Source organism: Amblyomma americanum, chromosome 2, assembly GCF_052857255.1.
Source record: "Amblyomma americanum isolate KBUSLIRL-KWMA chromosome 2, ASM5285725v1, whole genome shotgun sequence".
Lineage (NCBI taxonomy): Eukaryota > Metazoa > Arthropoda > Arachnida > Ixodida > Ixodidae > Amblyomma > Amblyomma americanum.
The window spans coordinates 115,907,116-115,930,245 of record NC_135498.1 but is presented as its reverse complement, the minus strand read 5'-3'; the positions used below and the strand labels follow the sequence as shown (position 1 = coordinate 115,930,245).

The window sequence follows — 23,130 nt, the reverse complement described above, 5'->3', positions numbered from 1 at the left end:
TCGTGTCCACAAAGTGTGTCGGCAGCAGGTGTGGACAACTCGGAAGGGACAGCATCAAACGAGTGGTTGTAATCTAAAGAGGTTGATGTGCGGATGCTGCCCGAAAGAAATTTTCGAAATCGGAGGAATAGGTAATTAATTAGAGCCAAAAAGTGGTCGGGGCCAGAGCAAAAGTGCCGCGAAATTTGAAAACGCCGGAAGTAGCCGGAGCTACAGCGTAGCGTCAAATTTGAAAAACCGTAAGTGCGGACGGAGCCAAAGCGTGGCGTCAAGTTTTAAAACCCGAAATGGGCAATCGTTTGACCAGTGATAAGTGATCGATGTGAAACCAGGAGATAGAAAAAATAATGATAAATTAGAGGCAATTAGGTAATTAATGAGCTGCAAAAGGTAATGGACGGGTAAATAGACTGGGCGGGTATATAGTGAGTGGGCGGGAACGAAGTGTGGCAGAAATTTTGAAAACTCTAAATGGTTGCCGGGATGAAACGAGGGTATAATCAGAGTTAATCGATAACCAATCAATCAAGTGAAATAGAACACAACCATGGCGCCAAATTTGAAAGGCGACCAGTGTAGATAAGGCGTCCACGCTTTCGCATTTTTCTAATGCGAGTATCCGCAGTGACCTGTAGTTTTTTTTTCCTGTCGTGCTAGCACTAGCATTGTGGTTAAATTATGACGCATGCTATGTGTATGTTGAGGGTTTTCATGTAATTCATAGAGGGAAGCGTAGTGTACTCACCGGGACTTCATGCAACTGGAACTGAAATGGAAAACAGAGAATTACTATTCGAATGTCAAACTCCGTTACACAACGTGCTCCAGCAAGAGCGTTCGCTTACAACGCGTCAGGTGACATAACTACTGACGCCAGTGTAGAATCCGAAATCTAACACGAAACAACTTTTTCTGAAATTTTCGCACTAGAACACATCGTAAATGCTTATTTATGAATTATAAGTATGATTTATGTTATGGTTTAATATGAGCATTTATGATTCTTAAATACTAAACAAAACAGTTAGAAATCGAGCCATTTCAAAAATACGCCCCATACATGAATAATATGTTGAGTGCACTGCATAAAAATAAGACAACTTGCGCTTAAGATTTGCAATTAGATAACGGTTGGAAAATGCGGTGGTTTCAATGAAGACGGTGCAGAAAATATACGGTATAATTGAACGAGAGGCGCTAAGTGAGTTTAAGCCTAGGTATGATGCAATAGACATAGTGCGACACGACGTTGCATGCTCAATGCGTAAATCCTAATTGCTGGTCACCGACGACGTGTCTTTCGTCTCTCATCGGATTTCAATGGGTCTAACTTTGCTCGGTGACAATTTCTACATCAACAGACGTCTTCAAGTCACGTACCGTCATCGGCTTTGTCACGAAATATGAAACAATTCCGGCAAGCATTCTTAAGCTAACGATGAATGCCTATCCGACTGCGCTCTCTCATATGGCACTCTGAAGCCAGAATGTACCCCTTAGGTACGTAGAGCAAGGAAGAAAGCATGGCGTAAAAGAAACTAGAACTGTCCTTTGCCCGCAGAATTCAAGACGGCCCGTGGGAGAAAAGTTATAATGAATTTCTTTTCGCTGGGGATACGTTCTGATAACGTATTACCTCCAAGCCGATAGAAAAAATTGCGAGGGTTTCTGCTATACCTAAGTCCTCCTTTGCTTGCGCAAGACTGCCAGAAAATATATTCGCCAAAAATTTTTCTCCTTTATGAAGGTACTCAGCCGACATGTTCCACGTTGCGCAAGAGATTGTACGGAGTAGTGGGCCCTACGAGACGGAATGAAACTACGCAGTTTCCTCTGCACATTAGCATCCGATGATCACGCTCTACGAAGTGTTAGAGTGCAGTTCCCCATTATCCACAACGTAATTCGTATCATGTACACAAAGCAGCAACAGTTGGAGCAGCTTCTCTCGGCACTTTTACTTAGCTTGCTGTAAGAAAGCGCCCCCAGCCCATTTCATTTGTCTCCTCTTTCCCATGTGCTACACTCTGCGTGGATTGCGCTACGCAGACTCTTATTCCCATCAAGGTCAGCGCAAGGTCATTTCGAGGCATCTAAAAACTATCATGAGGTGAACGGAAGCTCAGGACAAGTTCACGTGTCAAGGCCAAGTGGAGAGCGCGTCTTTCCACTCTCTACTTTACTGAATGCACACCGGGGGAGGTGGCTCCTGCAGGAAATGTCAGACGGCTATTGCCGCCTGTCATGTGGCAGGTGGAAGTTGTACGCACCAGCTTTCCTTCGGAGTGTACACCGCCGGACACCTTCTTCATGGTTGGGTTTCTACTGCTTACGCATTAAAAAGTAGAACACGGGATTATGTTACCGAATGATGATTTCACCTGTAATTGTTCTGAAGCTTTTTTGGAAGGATTGTCAAATCTAGAAAGGGAATAAGTGCACTGTTTTGGAATTGTTTGCTTTTATTTTGTATTCTGTATGCGTGATTTATTGCATTCTATTACACTGCCTTTTTCTTTTTGCAAGTTACTACAATCAAGATTTTTTTATTATTATTATTTGCAATATTTTTTATTCCTGCTATAACCTGACTGCAAACGTTTTTCATGTGTGTATACAATTTACCCCTGTCCTCGAAAAGCCTCCGCAATAAGGCTACCAGTATGTTCTACATAAAATAAATAAACAAAAGCGTGACAAGCCCTTGGATGTGAAGTGCTGTACAATAAGTATAGACAAGTTTTCGTTTACCAGGCCCATGAACAGGAGGTAAGTAGTCATTCTCTCGCATCCAATCTTGCACCTTCCCCTTCAAAAAATGAAGCGAAATGCTCCATGCGGAGTTTCCATCCTCTACAGAGAGAACGAACGTTTTACCCCTGCTGTTCTGTTTTATCTAAAGGAGGCCTTCAGAACTGTGGACCTCTGGATAATAGTTAAATTGTGAATGGAAGTGCGCAAGGTCGATTGTTTGTTTTGACAGACCCACTTCGTAAAAAAGCATTCCTCTAAATGACCGGTGAGCCAAAATCGTGGCTGTCGCACCATTAACAATTTAAAAGACTTCATTCAGGGTCAACGGAAACTGTGGAGGCACATCAATGAATTCATCATGGCTAAGAAAAAAACCGGAGGGCAAAGTTAATCTCCGATTTAATTGTGGGAGCCACAGTTTTAATGGGTTAACGTCATATATGCGGAATTGGGCATTTTCTACTTTGCATTTGTCAGTCCCTGGGAGTCTTCACACCACTCCTGGCGCAGTGGTGCAGCGGCTAGGTGATGCGCAACTACCTCCGCAGGTGGCTCTTTCAAACACAGCCACCGATGGAGTTTGTAAAACCCAGGTTGCTCTTCGTTGACAACCTCTTGCGATCAGTCATTAATGAGGGATGCGGCTTTGAAATCACGAAAATCTCGTAAAAAACTGAATTTTAGCAAACATGAAATTTTGTATCTCTAAGGTCTTTCTAATTAATCCGAAAATTTTTTAACGAAAACCACCCCGAGGTGACTTCAATAAATGGTTTGTGACTGGCTGAAATCTAAGTGAAAATGTGTTTTCTAAAGAATATTCTTTTTATTCTAGTGCCCTGCTAGCATAAATCGGAGCACGACAACGGCTTCACGTATTTTCACGCAATTTTTGCACTGTATTTCTTGATACATGTTTTATTCTGTGACTTCCTAGATTTGTGAATTACTTTCTAATTCTTTTAATCCGTCACTAGTTTAATCTGACGATAATGAGTGCATTTTGCAAGCGTGCATATAGCATTCAGTGTAGAAAAAAATGAGGCTCTTAAAAATAATTGGATAATGTCACAGCGTTAAACAAGCGTTTGGGTAGAACTTCATAGTGACCGTGGACTCCTGCCATGTTTTGTTGTCACGCCGCACTGTCTTCAAGTTTAGTATAACAAAGAAGAATGTAAAAATTTATAATGTGAAAACTATTTAATATATTTCACTGAAATTTCGTACTCAGTTAACTTTTCAGTCAGTGAAAAAACAAGAACTTCCGAAATCCGCTCCCCCCCCCCCCTCTGCTGCCACCTTCCACGGTGGGCAGATTGCAACCAGGCGTGGTGGGCACGTTGTGATGACGCACTAAGTTCCTGTGACCAATGTGGCAGGTGGGCAACCTGATTTTTGGCTGGCAACGTCGCCGCCGCCTCATGAAAAACTATTTGCTCAAAAATGAGCCTTACAAGAACTCGGGACCAGTAACTGAGCTCTCACAAGCCTCACCGGTGCTTATGGCAACACACCATTTATTCCCCCTTTCTCTTCCGCTGCAATGCAAAGTAGCAGCGCGGAGAAGTAATCCTGGCAAATGCCACTGATTTTCCCCTCCAACAATAAAAGACATCCAGACGGACGCTGCTAAAGTTCGGGATGCAATGCCCCGTCCTTCCCCCGAGCACCGAAATGTGGCTTTGCCCAGAAAAAAAAAAAACGACAGCGCGAACGCGTTCATAATTTTGAAAGCACTGCGATTGAAAAATGCACCATGCGTGCCCATGAAGAAGAATGAGAAGCATCAATTCTGAAAGCACACATAGCAATGACTCGTGCTGAATGCGCCGTGAACATTTAACCCAAGTAACTCCAGATATATATTTACAGAGGATGATAAGTATTAGTGTACACTTGGTGTGTTACTTACTGACAGTAGTTTTGCCGGTTCTAACGCACGCCACGTGACAACTGCTGCCGTGGAGTTGACTACTTCGACGAACATCTCAACATGATCTGTGGAAAAATCGCTGTTATTAAATTATTCGGTATATATTTTTAACCTACAATAAAAGACAAACCTTTGCACCATGATGAAACTTGTTTCCTGGCTACCTTGCAAGCAATCGCAGGTGAGTTTGTTTGTTGTTTTACGGGGTTTAGCATTACAAAGCAATTAAGGCTACGGGGACGCCGTAGTGGAGGTCTTCGGATACTTTAGACCACGTGGGTTTCTTTAACATGCCCTGGCATCGCACAGGGCACGCGTCTCTAGCACATCGCCTCCATCGATACGCGACGGTCGCCGCCGAGATCGAACCCTTTTCTTTCGGGTCAGCGGCCGAGCGGCATAACGACTGAACAACCGCAGAGGCTCCAAAATTTATATCTGCTCAAATTAATATATGATTCTTTTCCAGCTGTGGTATCATATTTAAATTTCTAATTACGTTTGTTGTGTTGCAGCTTCTTACTTGCCTGATTTTCTCTTTACAGCTTTCTGATTTCTGTGATAATTATAGTCACTGCTCAATCCTCTATATATTATGTTTTCTGTTTGCGGATTAGCTTTCACTATTCTGTTGAGTTGATGACCTTCAACGCCTGGTATTTCCTTTGAGCGCGCGGATATCAATCCCAGGTGTCCTTCCTTCTGCCTCATTTGGATATTCTGTGATTAAGTTTTTAAAGTCTCCATTCATCACCTCTACGAAAGGCAGGTCTCCTGTGTTGAAAGGAAGTATTTTTCCGTAATAGCGTCGCAAAATTACACACTTGCCTGCTGACTGCTAACTCCTTTAAACCTATTCAATTACTACATTTCTCCGCTTCAATTTAAATCAAATCTAATTCTAGACTTCACTATCGTAAAGTCTCTCCGTCACATTTTACCTAATGTCTCAACTTCTTACAAAATCTTTGCAGACTATAAAATTATTTTTCAGTCTCCCTAGTCGATCTCTTACACCTCCACTTCCTTCCCTTCTGTTTGGAAAACAACGTATACCGGCGTCGTAGATCATTACTATATATCTTTGAAATTCGAGCAATATTTAGTTCTTTGATATTGTTGGAATCTACGCCATAGTTTCCAGTTTCTATCCACCTGTATTTTTCTTTCGTACTTTCTCATTGTAGACGCTCTTAACTACGGTGTACTGCATTTTTACTTCATTCACGGCTGACGACAGCTTCATGTGCCCGCCTTAACTTGGATTTGCGCCTTTTGTTAAGCATGGTCATGATGACTGCCACCTTCGGTATTCACGAATAGTTGGTCCAAGTTGCCATTTATAGCTTTAGTCATCAATAATCCTTCATCTTCTTCTGTCCTGTCTCGTTAACGCCGATAACAGAATACGTGCCTTCTATATCACGCTTCAAACCCTCGTCATTCCTATGAGCTCGCTAAGCCCTATGACATCCCATTGAATGCCTGGTCGACTCTCCAGCGATACAGCTAACCATACATGTTAACACAGCAGCAACATGGCGAGAACAAGACAGTAAAGAAAGAAAGCGATGACAGTTCGGGTCCCTGGACATAAACCAAATAACTGGAAAGAACGCTTTACAGAAGCTAATCGAGGTTCGCTACGTAGCTTTCATTTCCTAAACGCTGCCAGGGTAGTTTGAACGGCACCCTGTCCCAGTCCGAATATTCGTAGTACAATTTGTAGCGTCGCAGGACTGCATGCCGCCAAAGTTAACAGAACGGCTACGGAGAAGCGCAACGAAGGTAAACTGACGGATTCGTATAACTAGTAGCAGCTAAGCACTACAACAAATTGGGCAACCCTTGCTCTGCAGAGGGTGGCCGTTGCACTCTTCAGTCACTGAGCCATTGAAGTGAGGATGCACCGTGACTAATCACACGTCCTCGTCGGGGTTCACCGCGATCTGCCACCAGTCCAGGCCGGAAGGTTTCCGAGTTCCAACGACACTCGTTTTCCTTTTTGACTGGGGGGTAAATATGACAGCTCGAGGATTTGTACCGCATGCCCCAAGCACACGAAGTGCATTACCTACCTCTGCGCCATTAATACATTGATAGATGGTGCCATCCGTGGAACTCAAGCATATTTCAAATGTTTTTCGCATTGACTTCATGGATTAAGTGGAATCATAATACGAAAGTTATTATTGTGGTCCACACAAGCATTTCTTATGCGAAGCATAATAAGGACACTACTTAGCTCAACCATAGCCCAGCCAGGCGCGGCCGCGACCACGAAGGCTAACTCCCGCTCCTCCTGCTAGGGGCGCTGCAGCCGAGCACGTGGTCTGACGTCACGCCAGCTGTGGAGAAACGGGGCTCAACTAGCGCGGTCGCCGCGCGGCCGCGACCAACAAGGCTAACTCCCGCTCCTCCCGCTAGGGGGCGATTGTCGTCGCGGCATTGTATAAAAGAGCCCCGCTCCTGACGCCGAGGTAGTCATACAGCGAGATGCCGCCTACAGGCAGGGAAGCTCGGCTCGGTGGAGCATTACCAAGCATAAACCAAGTGTATCCAAGCATTACCAAGTATAACCAAGTGTCACCAGGCTATACCCTTTCACAAATCTATTATGCTTCGCATCCTAGGCTTAACCTTAGCTAAGCCAGGCCATTTTTTTTTACTACAGAACCTGTCTCTGCTTGTCCTTTCGTCGTTTTATCACGCTTGCAAGTTAGTACCCCGTCTGCCGCGATATTAAAGCGACTTTTATTATGATAATGATAATTCATGGCTCAAGGGCAGCTGCGGTCAAAGAGCGCCATAGCACAAGGTGATTTTCGTCTACAAAAGGTGGGTTTAGACACCCATTTTTCAGGCATTTCATTCCAGATAACCCAAGCACCTGGGCAAGGTAAAGCTTGTATCCGTTGTATCACCGGTAGGAAACCGACAGCACTAAGACGCAGCATCAGCATGTCTCGCATGCGAAGCGGATGGCCACACTATTTTTTTCTCACACTGTGCGATTGTGTTTATTTCCGATGGAAGCTTTCGTATTCACTACTTTCAAGTGAGACTGTCAAAGTCACTCTACTCCTTCGTCCAGACAAAACAAACGCTCAAAACAAATCAGTCTATCTGGTGGAAGAGCGCACAGCACTCACCTGCAGACAATGTCTGTATTTGCAGTGAAGTCGCCCTTCCAATTTGGCGCGGTTGCTTAGACACGCCGTCATCGGTGTAGTACGGTCGTACAATGAACGTGTACAATGTCGACGGTTTCAGCCACTCGACCCTGTGCGAGAGCCGGTACCGGTGCACTCTGTCTTGGAACGAGTGGTCCTTCGACTTGCCAGTGACGAAGTAGCCGGCCAGTTTGAGCGGATGGTCGGGTATTCGCCTTCGGGCCCCCGACCAGGAAAGCAGGACGGAGGTGCCCGTCACTTCGCTGGCCACGACAGAGACATTCTGCAGGTACGGCGCCGGAACTGAAAAAATATAGATGACATTATGGCGCATCTTCCTGTCATGCGGATCGTAATGAATGAAAACTCCACGCTGCTCAAAGACGTACTCACCGCAAAACCCCCATTCGTCGTCGTACCTCGGCTCTGGAGGTTTTGGGCAGTGGACGGTGCCGTCGCAGACTAGTGTGCTAACAACGAGATTGTTTGTTGTCGGGCACACGTAATCCATTTCTTCATGGCCTGTGCCTGAAGCCGGTGGAGAAGAGGACAGAAGAACAGCAAAACATAAAGCATGTTGCCAACAGAGAGAGAGAGAAACCCTTTAACGAAAAAGCAGAGAATTTAGCCACCGTTTTAAAATCGGTGTCATGCTGCTCTGCGTGGGAAGAGAATTTGTGAGATAAAGACGGAAGGATACCAGTGCGGAAAATGTAAAATGAAAGGAAATATAAGGGAATAACATAAAATGCTCCCATTAAATGCGTACTAAAGTGCATAGGCGAAAAATGATGTAATATATGAAGTGATGAATAATTCTGCAAGCGCGATTGCGGAGGGTGCAACTCGCTGTCATGTTGAAAGGAAACGACTTTCAAAAATTCGATATGTGCTTTTACCGCAACAATTGAACTACGCTCAAAAAACCACTTGCTTTGTATGCTTTATCATGCAAGCCTAGGGATTTTCGAAGAGTTTTCTCTCAAGCTGGTCGCGAAGTAGCCGTAGAAAAAAAAAGATCGTCATAGACTTTGCATCACTTCTAAGCGCAGGTAGCCGCCGTACAAAAAGACTGCTTCCGGTTATTGTTACTCACTCGTTGCGACAAAGAGGAGAGCCAGGAAAGCGCACGCCCTCATCATCGAGCCTCGACTGTGCAATGAAGCGTTAACGCTTCACGCCGACGTTATTTGAGGCCTATACGGCTAGAAAAACATGGGTACGGGCTGATAGCGCAAAGGCGACGATGGACGGAGTAGCGACGGCGGCGAAAATAGGTCAGCAACACTATATGCGTGATAGCGGTCAGTGCGGCCACGGCTACGCGGGTGCGCTAACCTCCAACGCGTATCACGTTTCTTTGGTTAAAATTTCGCGAAACTTGCTTTGCGATAATATATGTGCTCAGTCAGCGCTAACGACACCAACGACTAATCGCTTACCGTACTATATACGTGAGAAGCGAAGAAATGACACATAAAGAAAAAAATATGAATAAAAAATAAAGAGAACACCAAATCTCCGCCTTAAGAGTATGAGGCGATAGAGTTAATGGATTGATGCTGATATTTGCGGAATTGATATTTCTCTAGTTTACCGTAGACCACTCAAAGCCCTCATACCGTTCCTGGATTAGTGGTGCAGCGATTAGGCAATGCGCCAGTGCTCCGGCAGGTGGCTGTTTCAAACACATCCACCGGCGGGGCTTGTGACACCGAAATTGCTCTTTCCGAACAACCTCTCGTGGCCAATTGTCAATTCTAGTGCCACCTGCAACGTTTGGTAGTTTCCTCACGATTCGGTGCACAGGCTGCGATGACGTCTCATGGTGATGTGACCTAGGCGGCAGGTGGGCCTCCTGCTTTTTCGCTAACAACGCCGCCATCGCCGAAGACGAATACATCCGGTTTTCCTAAAAACAGAAGGCTGAACGCTGTCGCGTTAAAGGCACCCTGGGGTGAACTTCGAATTTGTAATCCATTCCACGCAAATACAGAGCTACTCCCGAGAGGAAAAACCTTTGCCAGCCGGCTGGGCTGAGAAACATTTCTGCCACTTGTGGGTATAATTAGGTTGCTCCTCATTCGCTGTCATCAGAACAGTGTGAAGAGCACTCACATGATTAGAATTTATCCAGTTCATTCGGGTAGCATAAGCTGTTCATTCTCGGTTTATTTGGTGATACTTCTGCTTAAATATTCCTTAGTGGAGATTCATCTTCATCTACAACCGTAAAATTGAGAGCTGCTATAAACGGTTGTTACAAACTTCTCTCTCGTATTTATTACGAAAAAAAACGGCACCTAGTAATTTTTTGCGTGCACGCCACTTCATAGCGAAAGCGGAATCGGCATATTTTAGTAAAGGTTGACTCACTGCATGATTTTTTTAATTCCCGGATAATTAAGGACCACCTGTGGTTGTTTAACCTACACCAACATTGCGCACAGTACATGGGCCTCCAGCATTTTGCCCCCATTGAAATGCGACAGCCGCGCCCGGGATGAAATCCATGTCGTTCGGGTCAGCAGTCAAGCACCATAACCACTGAGCCACCGCTGCGGCTGCATGAGATGCTGAGATCGCAAAAGTAGTGCACTCGAAACCAGCGACCCTGTACTTCATGAGAGTGAATATATTTCAACTATGCATTGCAAGTAGTGCGTGGCAGCAATGTTCACAACTCAACCAAAAACAGGCACGTGCACACTCATTCAGTGTAAACTTTGACGATTGCACATTACGTCAGGGAGCGTTAATTAATTTTTACAACTGGCCCACTTTTACAACTGTTACACCTTTTGAACAACCTGACATATACACAATAAGCCCTGGATCTCATGCATGAAGTTCTAAATTCATTTTATCAAAGGAAGATTTTTTTTACAGCTTTATGAACACATTTGGCACCTCTCCAGTTTTTAAATGTTCTCGATGTACAAACTGTCGCGGAGTGTTAATTAAACATAAAGACTCATGCCGGCCAGCTGTCCAGAGAAAGCTTCCAGGGCCGCCATATATGGCTTTTCAGGAAGCTGACTCAGTTTAAAACAGTCCTTTACACTCAATTATGCATAATAGTAGGTTCAAAAGTATGATGAAGCCTTCAGCGTGACCGGCATACACAGCTGGGATGAAACGAAATATGCTAAATTGCGCTTCTTAACGAGTAAAATTGTTCCACTAGCACCATGTACAACAGTTCATATCGGGTAAAAAAAAGAGCCTAAGATATTACGCTGGCGCGCCGAGAAAGCCATGTCGAATCCCTTCCTTCTGTTGACGCAGATCCTACTATTTGGCTCGACTCAGGCGGCCAACTCACATCAAGATGCAACTTGCCTCGTCAGCACCGCGCATCCCTTTACGGAGACTGCGCACACGAATCACCACACCATCTATTCTACTTGACACCATCTGGAGCGACATCATCCGAGTATAAAAGGAGCCTACCTTTCCTGAGCAGCTTCAGTGCGCATGTCAGCTAGCACGCCGAGAAAACCATGACAAAACCCTTTCTTCTGTTCACGCAGGTAAGTAACAAACACTCCACTGTCAAAAGTAGCAATAGCTGTTTTATCCAGCTGACATGCACACGTAGCCTATGCACTTTTTCTTCATGTGTATGCGACATTGCCAAGTCATTGCAATTACTATGCGGGGATATTGAACATAATCCAGGGCCCACCCATGAAGAAATGCTAAACGAAATTCTAAGCGGCCAAAGGCCATACAGAAAAGACTAGATGCAATCGAAACACAACCTCGAAGAGTAGAAGAAAGTGCATTGATATGTAGGGGGCTTGAATCTAAGGTTATTAACTTGGAAAGAACTATCCTGCAACTCGGAAAAAGCTTGCCGACCTTGAGAACAGAAGTCGGCGGAACAATCTTATCGTTTTCGGTGTGCGAGAAAACGGAGAAACACCGAAGTCACTTCCAGAGATGTTACTAAGAGCGCTTTCCAAAAAACGTTGGGCGCCACAGTGACCTCTGCCGAAATAATACATAGGATGGGTCGCGAGCAGACAGACAAACCTCGTCCTGTCATACTCAAACTAATTGATCATCGTGAATAAATTGGTGTTCTAAAGAACTACCATAAGTTGAAGACAGAAAACATTTCAGTATCCGAAGATTTTTCCCTACCCACAAGACAGATAAGAACACACCTTTGGGAGAGCACGAGTGATGCTAAAAGAGCAAGCTGCAAAGTAATGTCTGTGTACGATAAGATTAGAATTGACAACGACCTATTCAAATCGGACTGTACGAAAAAACAAAGGTGCCCGTCAAGAGCATGAGGCACGATTCTGAACGCACTGAATGAACCGACAGAGCAGGAAACAAATTTCAATGTCTGAACATAAACGCTCGCAGCGTCGTAAACAAAGCATCTCACATGAAAAGTACTGTGATGGCACACAACCCTCATTTATTGTTAACTGGAACCGGGCTGCATCCCGCATCAGCGATTTAAAAATAACGCCCCCTAGATATAAAATTTTGATCAAAGACAGATATACACGTGGTGGCGGAGTGGCAATATTGTTTCAAGAATTTTTACGTGTATCGCGATTACTTGATATTGCAGGAGTTGAAGTTGTAATTAGCCAAGCTGTTTCTTGAAGATTAGAACATATTGAGTGGGGGATTCTACCGTCCCCCCTACTGAGACAGTGGATTTTGTGAATAAGTCAACTAGTTCTTGTGCGCATACAGGAACCACTCTTGCAGTTTGCTTTTGGCTGGCGATTTTAATGTTCCATATATAGATTGATTTTCCCGCTCTTTATAGTTCTTCTTAACCCTTCGTTGATCTTATTCTACTCCACGGCATGAGCCAGCTAGTAAAAGAACCCACCCGCATTCAAAACGGTTACGGATCCGTCCTGGACCTCTTTTTCGCTAATAATGGAATCGTTCGCCAAAACTCGGGCAGTAAAGTAGGTGAAAAAACTTCAGACCATAAAATTGTGTGTTTATCACTGTACATCAAATTCATTCACAAACCTCCCGAAAAAGAGCGACTAGTTTCATTGTTCACGCGGGCTAGCGATGTTCACATCTTAGACACACTTGAGAGCTCGTATTCTGTCTTTGCCTCCCTTTGCGCTTCCAACAAACACACAATTGACAATCTATGGTGCTTCTTTCAGGATCTGGTTCTGGCGGACATTAGGAACTACGTTCCTTTTAAACTCAAAAAACAACGAAACAACAATCCGTGGATGACAAAAGAAATCATACGTTTGAAGAGGAAATTAAAGAAAACTAGAAAACAACACATGCAACACCCCTCCCCATCTACCGCAGTGAAACTCTGTAATATGAGAGTAATATTGAGCGGTAAAATTAAAACCGAGAAAAAAACTATTACCATTGCGTCTCACTAACAAAACTTTCTTCTGTCGTCCCCAGCTAAATTCTGGCGCCACATTTCGCCAGTAAAGAAAACTGCCCCTGGCCTCTGCATAAATGAGGTCACTGTAACGGACAAAGTGGAGATCGCTGAAGGACTAAATAACTATTTCTGTTCTGTGTTCACCCAAGATGATAGTGCAGCGCCCAGCGTTGCCTGTTTTGAAGAAATCCCGGCTATCTCAGACTTGAGTGTCAGCGAGGAAGGTGTTCTGTCTTTACTAAACTTTGACATTAAGAAATCGCCAGGAATCGACATGATACCAAGCGCCTTTCTCGTACGCTATGCCGAGTGGTGTGCAAAATGCCTTGCCCCAATTTTTAACAAGTCTCTACAGTATGCACAACTGCCACAGGACTGGAAATACCGTAAAATAATTCCCGTACGAAAGACAGGTAGTAACGCACTTCTTGCGTCATTCAGGCCCATTTCACTATTTTGTACATGCGCTAAAATGCTTGAGCACATCATATCGAAACACGCTTCAGTTTTCGTCGAAAAAAATCACATTATTATTGGCGCGCAACACGGTTCCCGCAAAGAACTATCAGCTGTAACACAGCTTCTAGAAAAAACTCATGACCTTGCGTATGCCCTAGATAGGCAAGGTCAAATTGACATCATTTTCTTTGACTTTGAAAAACCCTTTGATCGCCTATCCCACAAAACACTATTTCTTAAAGGGGCTTTGAAACATCTTTCGAGGAAAGCACATCAACTTTCTCAATCATTGGATTGAGTTGTCATGAACACCTAAGCCAAATAATGCACTTCTACAAGCAGCAGAGAACCCACAATCACGCGCGAAAGTTGACGAGCCCTTCCCGGCGACTTTTTCATGTTCGCACCCTCCTCCGTCGCTCGCATCTACGTATACATGCTGAGAGGTGGCTGCTGCTAAGATTCTTTTAGACATCAGGCAGCTACCAAGGACGCAGCCAATGAGCCGCGTAGCTCCAGCGGGTTACGAAGCTTCTCCCCCAGAGGTGGGGCCGGCGGAGGAGCGCCGACCTTCCACCGTGCAAAAAGTGACAAGAGGAGAGGGAAAAGCGCGAAGACGCTGAAATTCAAATTATGACTACAGATAACTCAACTTCTACAAAGCGCATTACATAATTTCTTGCTGGACAGTATTCGTGAAGAGGCGTGCGTTAACATCGCAGCCATACGGCAACTTTATTAGAGCCCCTTTCAGAGCCCCTTTAATTTAAAGCCAATCCTTAAGAATGACAAGTTACTCGCGTGGATTCAAGCATATCTTATAGATACCAGGCTGTCAGCATAGCCGATGTGAAATCCGAATTTTTCACTAGTTGAGTCGGGCACCCCGCAGGGCTCAGTTTTGGGGCCGCTCCTGTTTTTGACCATCATTAACGATATCACTGCTTATATACCGCTAAAAAATAAAACTTTTTGCAGATGGCTGCAAAACCTACCACAAAATATCCACTTCTCCTGAACAAGTAACCTTAAACTCATCACTCGCTAAATTACAGACGTGGTGTTCCCCATGGCAAATGACTGTTAACACCCAAAAAACTTGCAATGCCTGTAACTCGTAAGAAAGAACTGCTAACTTTTCAATACCAAATCGGAAACTATTATGTAGCAACAGTGTCAAGTTTTAAGTACCTGAGAATCATAATCACACCTCACCTTAGTTGGAACCAGCACACAGACTATATTAAATGTAAAGCAATGCAGCGACTCGGGTATCTAAGAGGAACCCTCGGAAAGACTCCGCCTGAAATAAAACTACTAGCATGCACAACGTACATTACACCGAGTTTGGAATACGCAGCCACCGTATAGGGCCCCTTAAAAAGAACAAAAATAGCGAAACTAGGAAACGTTCAGCGCAAATCCGCGAGGTTTATTTACGATTGCTATAGTCGGCGCATGTCCCCCACCTGTCTCTTACAGACTGCTAACTTAGATACACTGCAATGAGGCCGTTACCGTGAAAGATTAAAGTTTTAAAGTTTTATTGTTTACTGTACAACGACAAAACACCAACATACAAAACCGATATATTCAACCCGAAAATGCGCGTACTACCCGATCATTCCACAGCAAAAAGGTTAAGGATTTCACATGTAAAACCGAAGTGGGCAAGAACTCTTTTTTTCCAAGGACAACACATAACTGGAATGCACTGGATGCCCAAACTGTTGAATGCCCCACTCTTGATGCGCTAATAGACACACTCCTGAGAAAAAAATAAAATGTTTTGTAATCTCCGCATAGCCTGTTCTTGTGCCCCGTATTCACCTCTTACACCCTTGACACATTTTTCCCGATCACAATCGAACTCTGCATGAAGAACCGTGCGAATTTTGATGCTGACGACCATCTGCTATCTTGAAGTGCACTTTCTTGTTATATGTATATATTCTCTATGGTCATGGCCACCCACTCCTGCCCAAGACATTGAGTAAGGTAGGAAGTACCTGTAAAAAAAAATAAGTATGCCAGTTTTGGTCGTTTGTTTTTCTGCTATATTTTGGCAGCAACTTTGCGTATGCACAATACCAGTAAACTTCAGTTGTGAACGCTTTGTATTGGTGTGGGTTCCTTCTTTCTTCAGTGTGCACCTCGTAATTTCTGCACGCATCATGAAGTACTTTGAACTTGCTTTTTACGTGAATGATCATTCGGACTTTTCGGCCAGTTGTTGTAAATTCTTTCTTCAGCTGTAGCCTTTCAGTGATCCACATTACTCATGGTAAAGACAATATGGCTATTATACATTCGAGGTCATTTTCCTTGCAGTGCTGAGATAACTGCAGTGACTGCTGTGCTACAGAATGCGTTAACGTTCTTTTGTGACAGCATGGCACCAGTGGCAATACTTCTCTCGGGCATGAAATGTCTAACCAATGCATATTATTGAGCACTTGCCGTGTTCTGTGCGGGTTTATACAATTAGGGCCACAAGAGGTGGTGTAGTGGAAAGCAAACTGACATTAGCCACCCAAGGCCTTTACTATGCGCCAACGTCACATGGTAGTGGGATGAGTTGGCATTCCTCTGCCACTGACAGTATGGTAGCAATGACTATGATTAGTTCTGTAACTCATACTCGGCGGCTGAATGTCCCCGCCTCTGTGTCGGCGCAGACAGGGTATAAACATGAATTATGATTAAGCAAAAAATTAGTGCACACTACCTTTGTTATGACAGCACGTCTCTGCATTTTTGCATTATTTTGCTCTATTGCTCGTTTCTGTCCCTCGCATCTCCTGAATTTCTACACTGGTAAAACATTTTGTACTATAAACTGGATGCATGTTAGACCATATTTGTGCACAGTCGTGGTGAAAAGTCGTCGGCCACACGTCGTCGGCCACATGGTATTCTTTTCGGCCGGATGTTGAGCGCTCACTTTAACCTTTTGACCAAAGCAGCCTTCAATGGTTGGGACAAGGGTTCTTCTCACTTCGCCGAAGTTTACAGCTGCATATGTTTCATAACTACCCCACGGTATGGCTTAAAAGCAAAACCTCTGCACTAAAGACTCGACGAGAGGTGTATACATACTTTAGCACAGAGTCTTTCCGGACAACAAGCCATGAACATTGACCATGAGCACTGCGCAATCGCAGACATTAGTGCTCAACATAGCTTTCACTGTGTGCTGCCAATTATTGACATAATTTTAGCACCTCAAATATTTTCTTTTATAAGTTCACTAGTTGCGCTGGTTGGACGAGAGAGCCTGAAAAAACATTTTTGCCCAACACATTTTTCCTGCATTACTATCGCCTGTACGGAAATTGAACGACCATGGAAAAAGACAGCTTCACATCTTTTTGATAAGACATACTCTGGAAGCCACCGAAAAGAAGGTTAAGATATTAAACCATAAACTAGGCTGCTTAAAAGTAACGCAGCGTGGGACAAACTTCCAGGCATAAAATCTTCCATCTTCTGCTCACCAGCAGTATCATGAGTCCTTTGTCACACAAGTTTGAGAAACAGCTGTAAAGCTTGCTTGTTCAGATTGTGCTTTTACGTCTTGTCTGAAACGCACACGAAACATTGTAGAGCTTATGCAGGAAATTAGCTTTATAATAATGTAAGGGCGCCCTTTCCCGTAGCTGTGCTGCCGAAGAAACATGCATGTTGGACAATTTGTCACAAGAAGATGGACTGTCCCTCTGTAAGAAGCTAAGATGTATTCACGCAGATTTCCGGAGGTAACATGTTTCAGAGCCCGCACTTACTTGGTGATTAATTTTTGTACGCACGCACTTCATAGCACCTTTTCGATAAACATTCGCCGTTCTTATCAGACAAAACGCCCTCGCCCTGTCACTAACGTTGGCCAATCACCAGCGTCATTAGTGTGCCGGCTTATCTCAACCCGCCATGCAATACCAAATATCGCAGGAGGTCACCAAAAGTGCACGGCGGAGCATTTTAATTTCTAATTTACGATGTCAATAAAGACTTAATGAAATGACAGCGCACAAGCAAACACAGACAGAAAGAAGAGAACAAGCGCTGAACTATCAACTGAAATTTTATTGAGAAGCGTGTCGGAATATATACAGCATAGCACAAGAGCATACAAAATAAAAGCATATAAAATTCACATAAATTGTGCAGAAGAAGCCAGCCTCCTTAATCAACGCTTAACTTCGCATATCCAAGAATTCCATCTTTCTCTGAAAGAAGAATAGGCGGAGTGCTGACACATGAATCCAACGCTTGTGTTATCGCCCTGGCCTCTATAATCTATCTTGTTATTGTGCACTTGTTTCATGCCAGGATTTTGCAGCCGTGAAGGTCGGGTATGCAGGCAGGTTGGTGATTGCAACGGTGGCAATGCTTTGCATGAAATCCAGATGAATCAGTGGAACTTGCATTGTTATTGTGCCCAGTAACCTTTCGTTAAGACAACGACCAGTCTGGCCGATGTATCTGCTCCCGTGCGGTAACTTAATCTCATAAACAATGCCCTGATCACATGGAACAAAACGATTCTGATGGTTGATTTTGCATGCAGGACGCGGCTTTTTTTATTTGTCGCGTTGCACACTTTTATAAGTTTTACTGGGGCTGAAAACACCACCTTTACATTGGCCTTCATGGGGATTTTCTTAAGGTTGTGCGAGACCTTATGCAGATAAGGGATGGCCACAACCTTTTGTTTTTCGTCTCTTTCTCCCTTTCATTGAGTGGTAGCTGTCAGACCTTCCGCATTTTTCTCTTTCTGAATACTTTCTGCCAGTGCAAATCACCGGGGTAGCCACCCGCGCCAAGACGGGTAGTTTGTTTCATTAGGCTTTCCTCAACTGTGAGAAAACACGACCTGTTCAACGCATTACGAAGCCAAAGTTTTGCAATACCCCTTTTCACTAATCACGAGTTTTGGAATCGTACGGAAGAAGTGGCTTTTTTCCCCTGGGATCATAAATCCAACAGGTATGGTTGCTCGTAAACAAGAGGCTTAAGTCCAAGAAACGGATGCTTTCATCCAGAGGCAGTTCATGGGTCAAAGTTGGGGGGTTTATACACTCCTCGAATATTCTTAGAATACTCCCGATTGTTTGGTCAAGAGGGCGGTCTGTCTTTTCTATTATAATCAGAAAGTCGTCCACATATCGCCCCACGTCTAAAACATGGCAGCCGTCCAGACGTGCTAACATAATGTCACACTCAGCCAGAAATAAACCGTTCAACAAGGGCGCTGTATATGATCCTATACACACACCTTGTTTTTGCAGAAACGTTATTTCCCCATTCTACGTATGTCGATGTCAGATAACGGTGCAATAGTTCCAAAAAGCCGCCTGCATCTAGACCCGACTCATTCTGGAATGTAACAGCTCCTGCCTTATCGATACACGTTTCTACGCACGACATTATTCTGTCATGCGGGGGTGAATAATACAAAACTTTAATGTCAATAGAAAAATCTGTCGCTGATTTTCCATCTTTTGAATTCATATAGTTAGCAATTTCATTTGAATTTATGATTAAGAACGGGTCATCAACCGTCAGCTTGCTCAGCTTGTCCTGCAAGAAGATTCTAATGCTCTTTTGCCACGTTCCATGTTCCGACACAATCACCCTGAAAGGGCACTCTGGCTTGTACCCTCTGGCTTGTGCGTATTCGCAGCAAAAAATAACATATGTAAGCACAAATTCTCACTTTCGTCGATGCGGGCCACAAGCCCTGCCATATTGAGCCTATTACAGTTTCTTTGCTTTTGAGTTTGCTCACTTTAGCGAAGCTTTTTGGCAGTAAAACACAGTATCCACAGCCTGTGATGCTTTGCCGGAGAAGGTTTCCGTGAAAAACACAGCGAACCCACCTTCTTTACCAGCAGGCAGAAAACACAGTGCATCTATTTGAAGGTAGAATAGCGTCCTTCGAAAGGATAGCCTGGAGGTTGATTGCTTGTGTTGACCGAGCACATCTACACCACTCCAAACACAACCATCGATGTTGCGGTCCGTTGCTCGTCGTGAAACACGTCTCACTAAGGCCAACTGTTCAGAAGCGGTCAATTTACGTTCCATGGCGAATTTCGGCCCTCTTTCCAGCACCCGTCGAGCCCCTTCCGGAAGGAGGACGCCGTCCTCTGTGTGGACCTGGTTTTGTCTTGTGGTGTTCCAAAGTGTCTCGAGCCAAAGTGTCTCGAATCCCGCAAAGGACTGGCTACCACATGAATTTCGTAGTCCGGTCCAGGCATTTCTTCCACTGCAACCACAATATCTTCCTTCATAGACGGCGGCCCATGTGTGCTTAGTTTTGCGTATAGGCAAACCTTGTACATACGCGCTTGTCGTTGCCATTCGGAGTGAAGAAGCTCGCAGATTCTGGTAACGTGCCCTCTGGAGAGATTTAGGCACCCGAAAAGTGCTCGTATGTCTGGTGGCAAAACCTTTTTCCTGATGCAGAAGGACAGAATCCTTGCTCAGATGGCTGCGTCGGCGGTGAGTGAAATAAGGAAGCTTGGATCCAACTTTCTACACATAAATGAGCCCGATGTACAAGAAATCAACATCCGTATTGCGGCAGACTGGGCTTTTACATTCCAGAATGAGTAGGGCATAGATGTAGGCGGCTTTTTGGAACTATTGTACCTTTACCTGAAATCTACATACGTAGATTGCGGAAATCACACGTCTCCATAAAAACAAAGTGTGTGTGTTAAGCGATTTATTTCTGGCTGAGTGCGGCAATGTGTTGTTAGCACGTCTGGACGGCTGCCGTGTTTTAAACAAGGCGCGATATGTGGATGACTTTTTTTTATAATAGTAAAGACAGACCGACCTCTTGACGAAATAATCAGGAGAATTTTAATAATTTCTAAGAGTGTTTAAACCCCATAAATTTGACCCATGAACTGCCTCTGGATGAAAGCATCTTTTTTTTGAACTTATGCCTCCGGTCTATGAGGATCCGTACCGGTTCGATTTATGATACCAGGGGAAAAAAGCCACTTCTTCCGTACGATTCGGCACATCGAAATTGGCGAAAGGGGTATTGCAGTTTTGCTTTCGTAATGCGTTGAGCAGGTCTTGTTTTCACATAGTTGAAGAAAGCCTAATGAAACAAACTGCCCGTCTTGGCGCGGCTGGCTACCCCGGTGATTTGCACTGGCGAAAAGTATTCTGAAAGAGAAAAGGGCGGAAGGTCTGACAGGTACCAATTAATAAAAGGGAGAAAGATGAAAAACAAAAGGTTGTGGTCATCCCTTACCTGCATAAGATCTCGCACAACCTTAAGAAAATCACCAAGAAGGCCAATGTAAAGGTGGTGTTTTCAGCCCCAGTAAAGCTTATAAAGTGTGTAACGCTACCAATCCAAAGAAAAAGCCGCGTCCGGCATGCAAAATCAACCATCTGAATCTTTTTGTTCCATGTGATCAGGGTTTTGTTAATCATATTCAGTTACCGTGTGGAAGCAGATACATCGGCCAGGCCGGTCGTTGTCTTAACGAAAGGTTACTCGAGCACAATAGCAATGTAAGTTCCCCTGCTTCATCAAGATTTCTGGCAAAGCAATGTCACCGTTGCAATTACAAGCCTGCCTGCATACCCGACCTTCACGGTTGCAAAATCCTGGCACGAAACAAGTGCGCACTAACGAGACAGATCATCGAGGGTAGGGCGATAGCAAAAGCGGGGGATGCATGCGTCAGCGCCCTGTTTATTTTTATTTTTTTCAGAAAAAGACATGAAATTCTTTGATATGCGAAGTTAAGTGGTGACTAAGGATGCTGGCTTCTAATCAGCCTTTTATGTGGAATTTTATATGCTCTTATTTTGTATGCTTGTGTGTTGTGATGTGTATATTTCGACACGCTTCTCAGTAAAATTTCAGTTGCTCGTTCAGCGCTGGTTCTATTCTTTCTGTCTGTGTTTGCTTGTGCACTACCATTTCATTAAGAAGCAAAACCAACTAGCCCAGTCTGTCGCAATACACAATATAGACATCAGTAGCGTATTGTAATCCAACCTGGCCACACAGATCGACACCCACTTCAAGCAAAGAAGATTGAGCACCGATATATGCAGCTCGCGTCGGTGATCTGAAATAAATTGCTACACACAGGGTCATTAACCGGGGCTAGTGTGCCTGCCGGAGAAGTGCAGTGAAGACGCCGAGTTCAACGAAGCTGTCGCTGTATGAAGTCACGAGCTCGCGCACAATGCAAGTGGCCGGTATTCCCTGCGAATGCTTGAAGCATGCCGCTCGGCGCAGGCCATCCCCGAAATTGGCACGCCGCAGCGAAGCTTTTGGACGTCGAAGGAGGCATTACAAAAGCGCGCTGTTCGGAACAGCCTCTCGCCTTCCTCGGTTGCCCTCTACGCCGCAGTGTTAATAATTAATTCCAGCTAATAAATGCGCGACAGTTAGCAACTCTACCGCCAATAAAATGACTCCTTCTATATACTATCTCTTAGCCTCCGGTTGATCGCGTCATGGTAAACTTCCGCACAGTCATGCATTCATTCACACTTGCATTGCTTTTCATTTTTTAACCCGTTAATCTTGTTCAAAACGGAAAGGACTGACTTATTTTAACTTTTTCGAGCACATAACGTGGTGACGAAACATTATTATTCTTGAGAAAATAACAGCGCCTTGAGGAACTATTTCGGAAAGCGGAATAATACGAAGTGCACGCTCTAAGTGCTACTTGTAAGTGCAATGCGGTCGATAGTGACGTCAGTGCAATATGCCTACGCCATTGGTTGAAAGGAGTCCTTACGAGAGGAATAGGTGAGGTGCATTTTCGAAGTAACCGCAAAGAATAATGGGAAAATCATTTACTAGCTATTTCAGGTTTCAATTTTCTCCCACAGACTGCCTTTTCTATAGCAAACGCCATGCATGAGTGCATCGTTTATTCATTCATTTATTTGTGCTGCGCCATCACTCTTTGCACAGCATCATAGGAAGATCAGCGCGTGCTGCGTATGAACGTGTCGTCAGCTAAGAAATTGAATATAAAGAACGGTAAGTCTGTATTGTCCAAGTTCTAATATGCCAGCGTAGGCTCTCTGTTTTGCGTACGCACGGCAGACGGTTTCACGTGCGTTCCAACTAGTTTAACGCGCCGGTCATTGTATATCTGCTTTTTTTGCCGCACTACGGAGGACTGAAACGTGCACAATTTAGTAGACAAGATATGTAGTTCCTTATAGCTTTTAAAGACTGCCAGTGGGCTAGCAAAACTATCCATGCATGCCACTGTACGCACAGCGCGTCTCAAAACATCTGACTGCTTAGGCATAAAAAGACTCGTACCTTGTACAGTACGTTATTGTGGTTGCATTTCATGCGAAATCACATTGCGAAGCAGAGCAGAGTTGGCATCGTT

General features: G+C 44.3%; 1 protein-coding gene across 1 annotated transcript; it reads right to left on the bottom strand.

The window, feature by feature from the left end:
- Window positions 1-7,463: 7,463 nt before the first annotated feature.
- Window positions 7,464-9,025, bottom strand: LOC144120013 (uncharacterized). The gene is made up of 4 exons (XM_077652499.1): window positions 8,960-9,025; window positions 8,257-8,391; window positions 7,843-8,166; window positions 7,464-7,480 (listed from the first exon to the last, which is right to left on the bottom strand). The coding sequence occupies exons 1-4, from the start codon at window positions 9,003-9,005 to the stop codon at window positions 7,464-7,466; spliced, it is 522 nt and encodes a 173-aa protein (XP_077508625.1). The 5' UTR covers window positions 9,006-9,025.
- Between the last annotated feature and the right edge of the window lie 14,105 nt (window positions 9,026-23,130).

What these genes read in the sequence shown, in the direction of transcription:
- LOC144120013 (XM_077652499.1), bottom strand. Translation starts at nt 9,005, where the DNA reads ATGATGAGGGCGTGCGCTTTCCTGGCTCTCCTCTTTGTCGCAACGA. An exon ending in TCTCCTCTTTGTCGCAACGA is followed by an intron (nt 8,392 to 8,959) that starts GTGAGTAACAAT and finishes CACCGGCTTCAG; the next exon opens with GCACAGGCCATGAAGAAATG. An exon ending in CGACGAATGGGGGTTTTGCG is followed by an intron (nt 8,167 to 8,256) that starts GTGAGTACGTCT and finishes ATATTTTTTCAG; the next exon opens with TTCCGGCGCCGTACCTGCAG.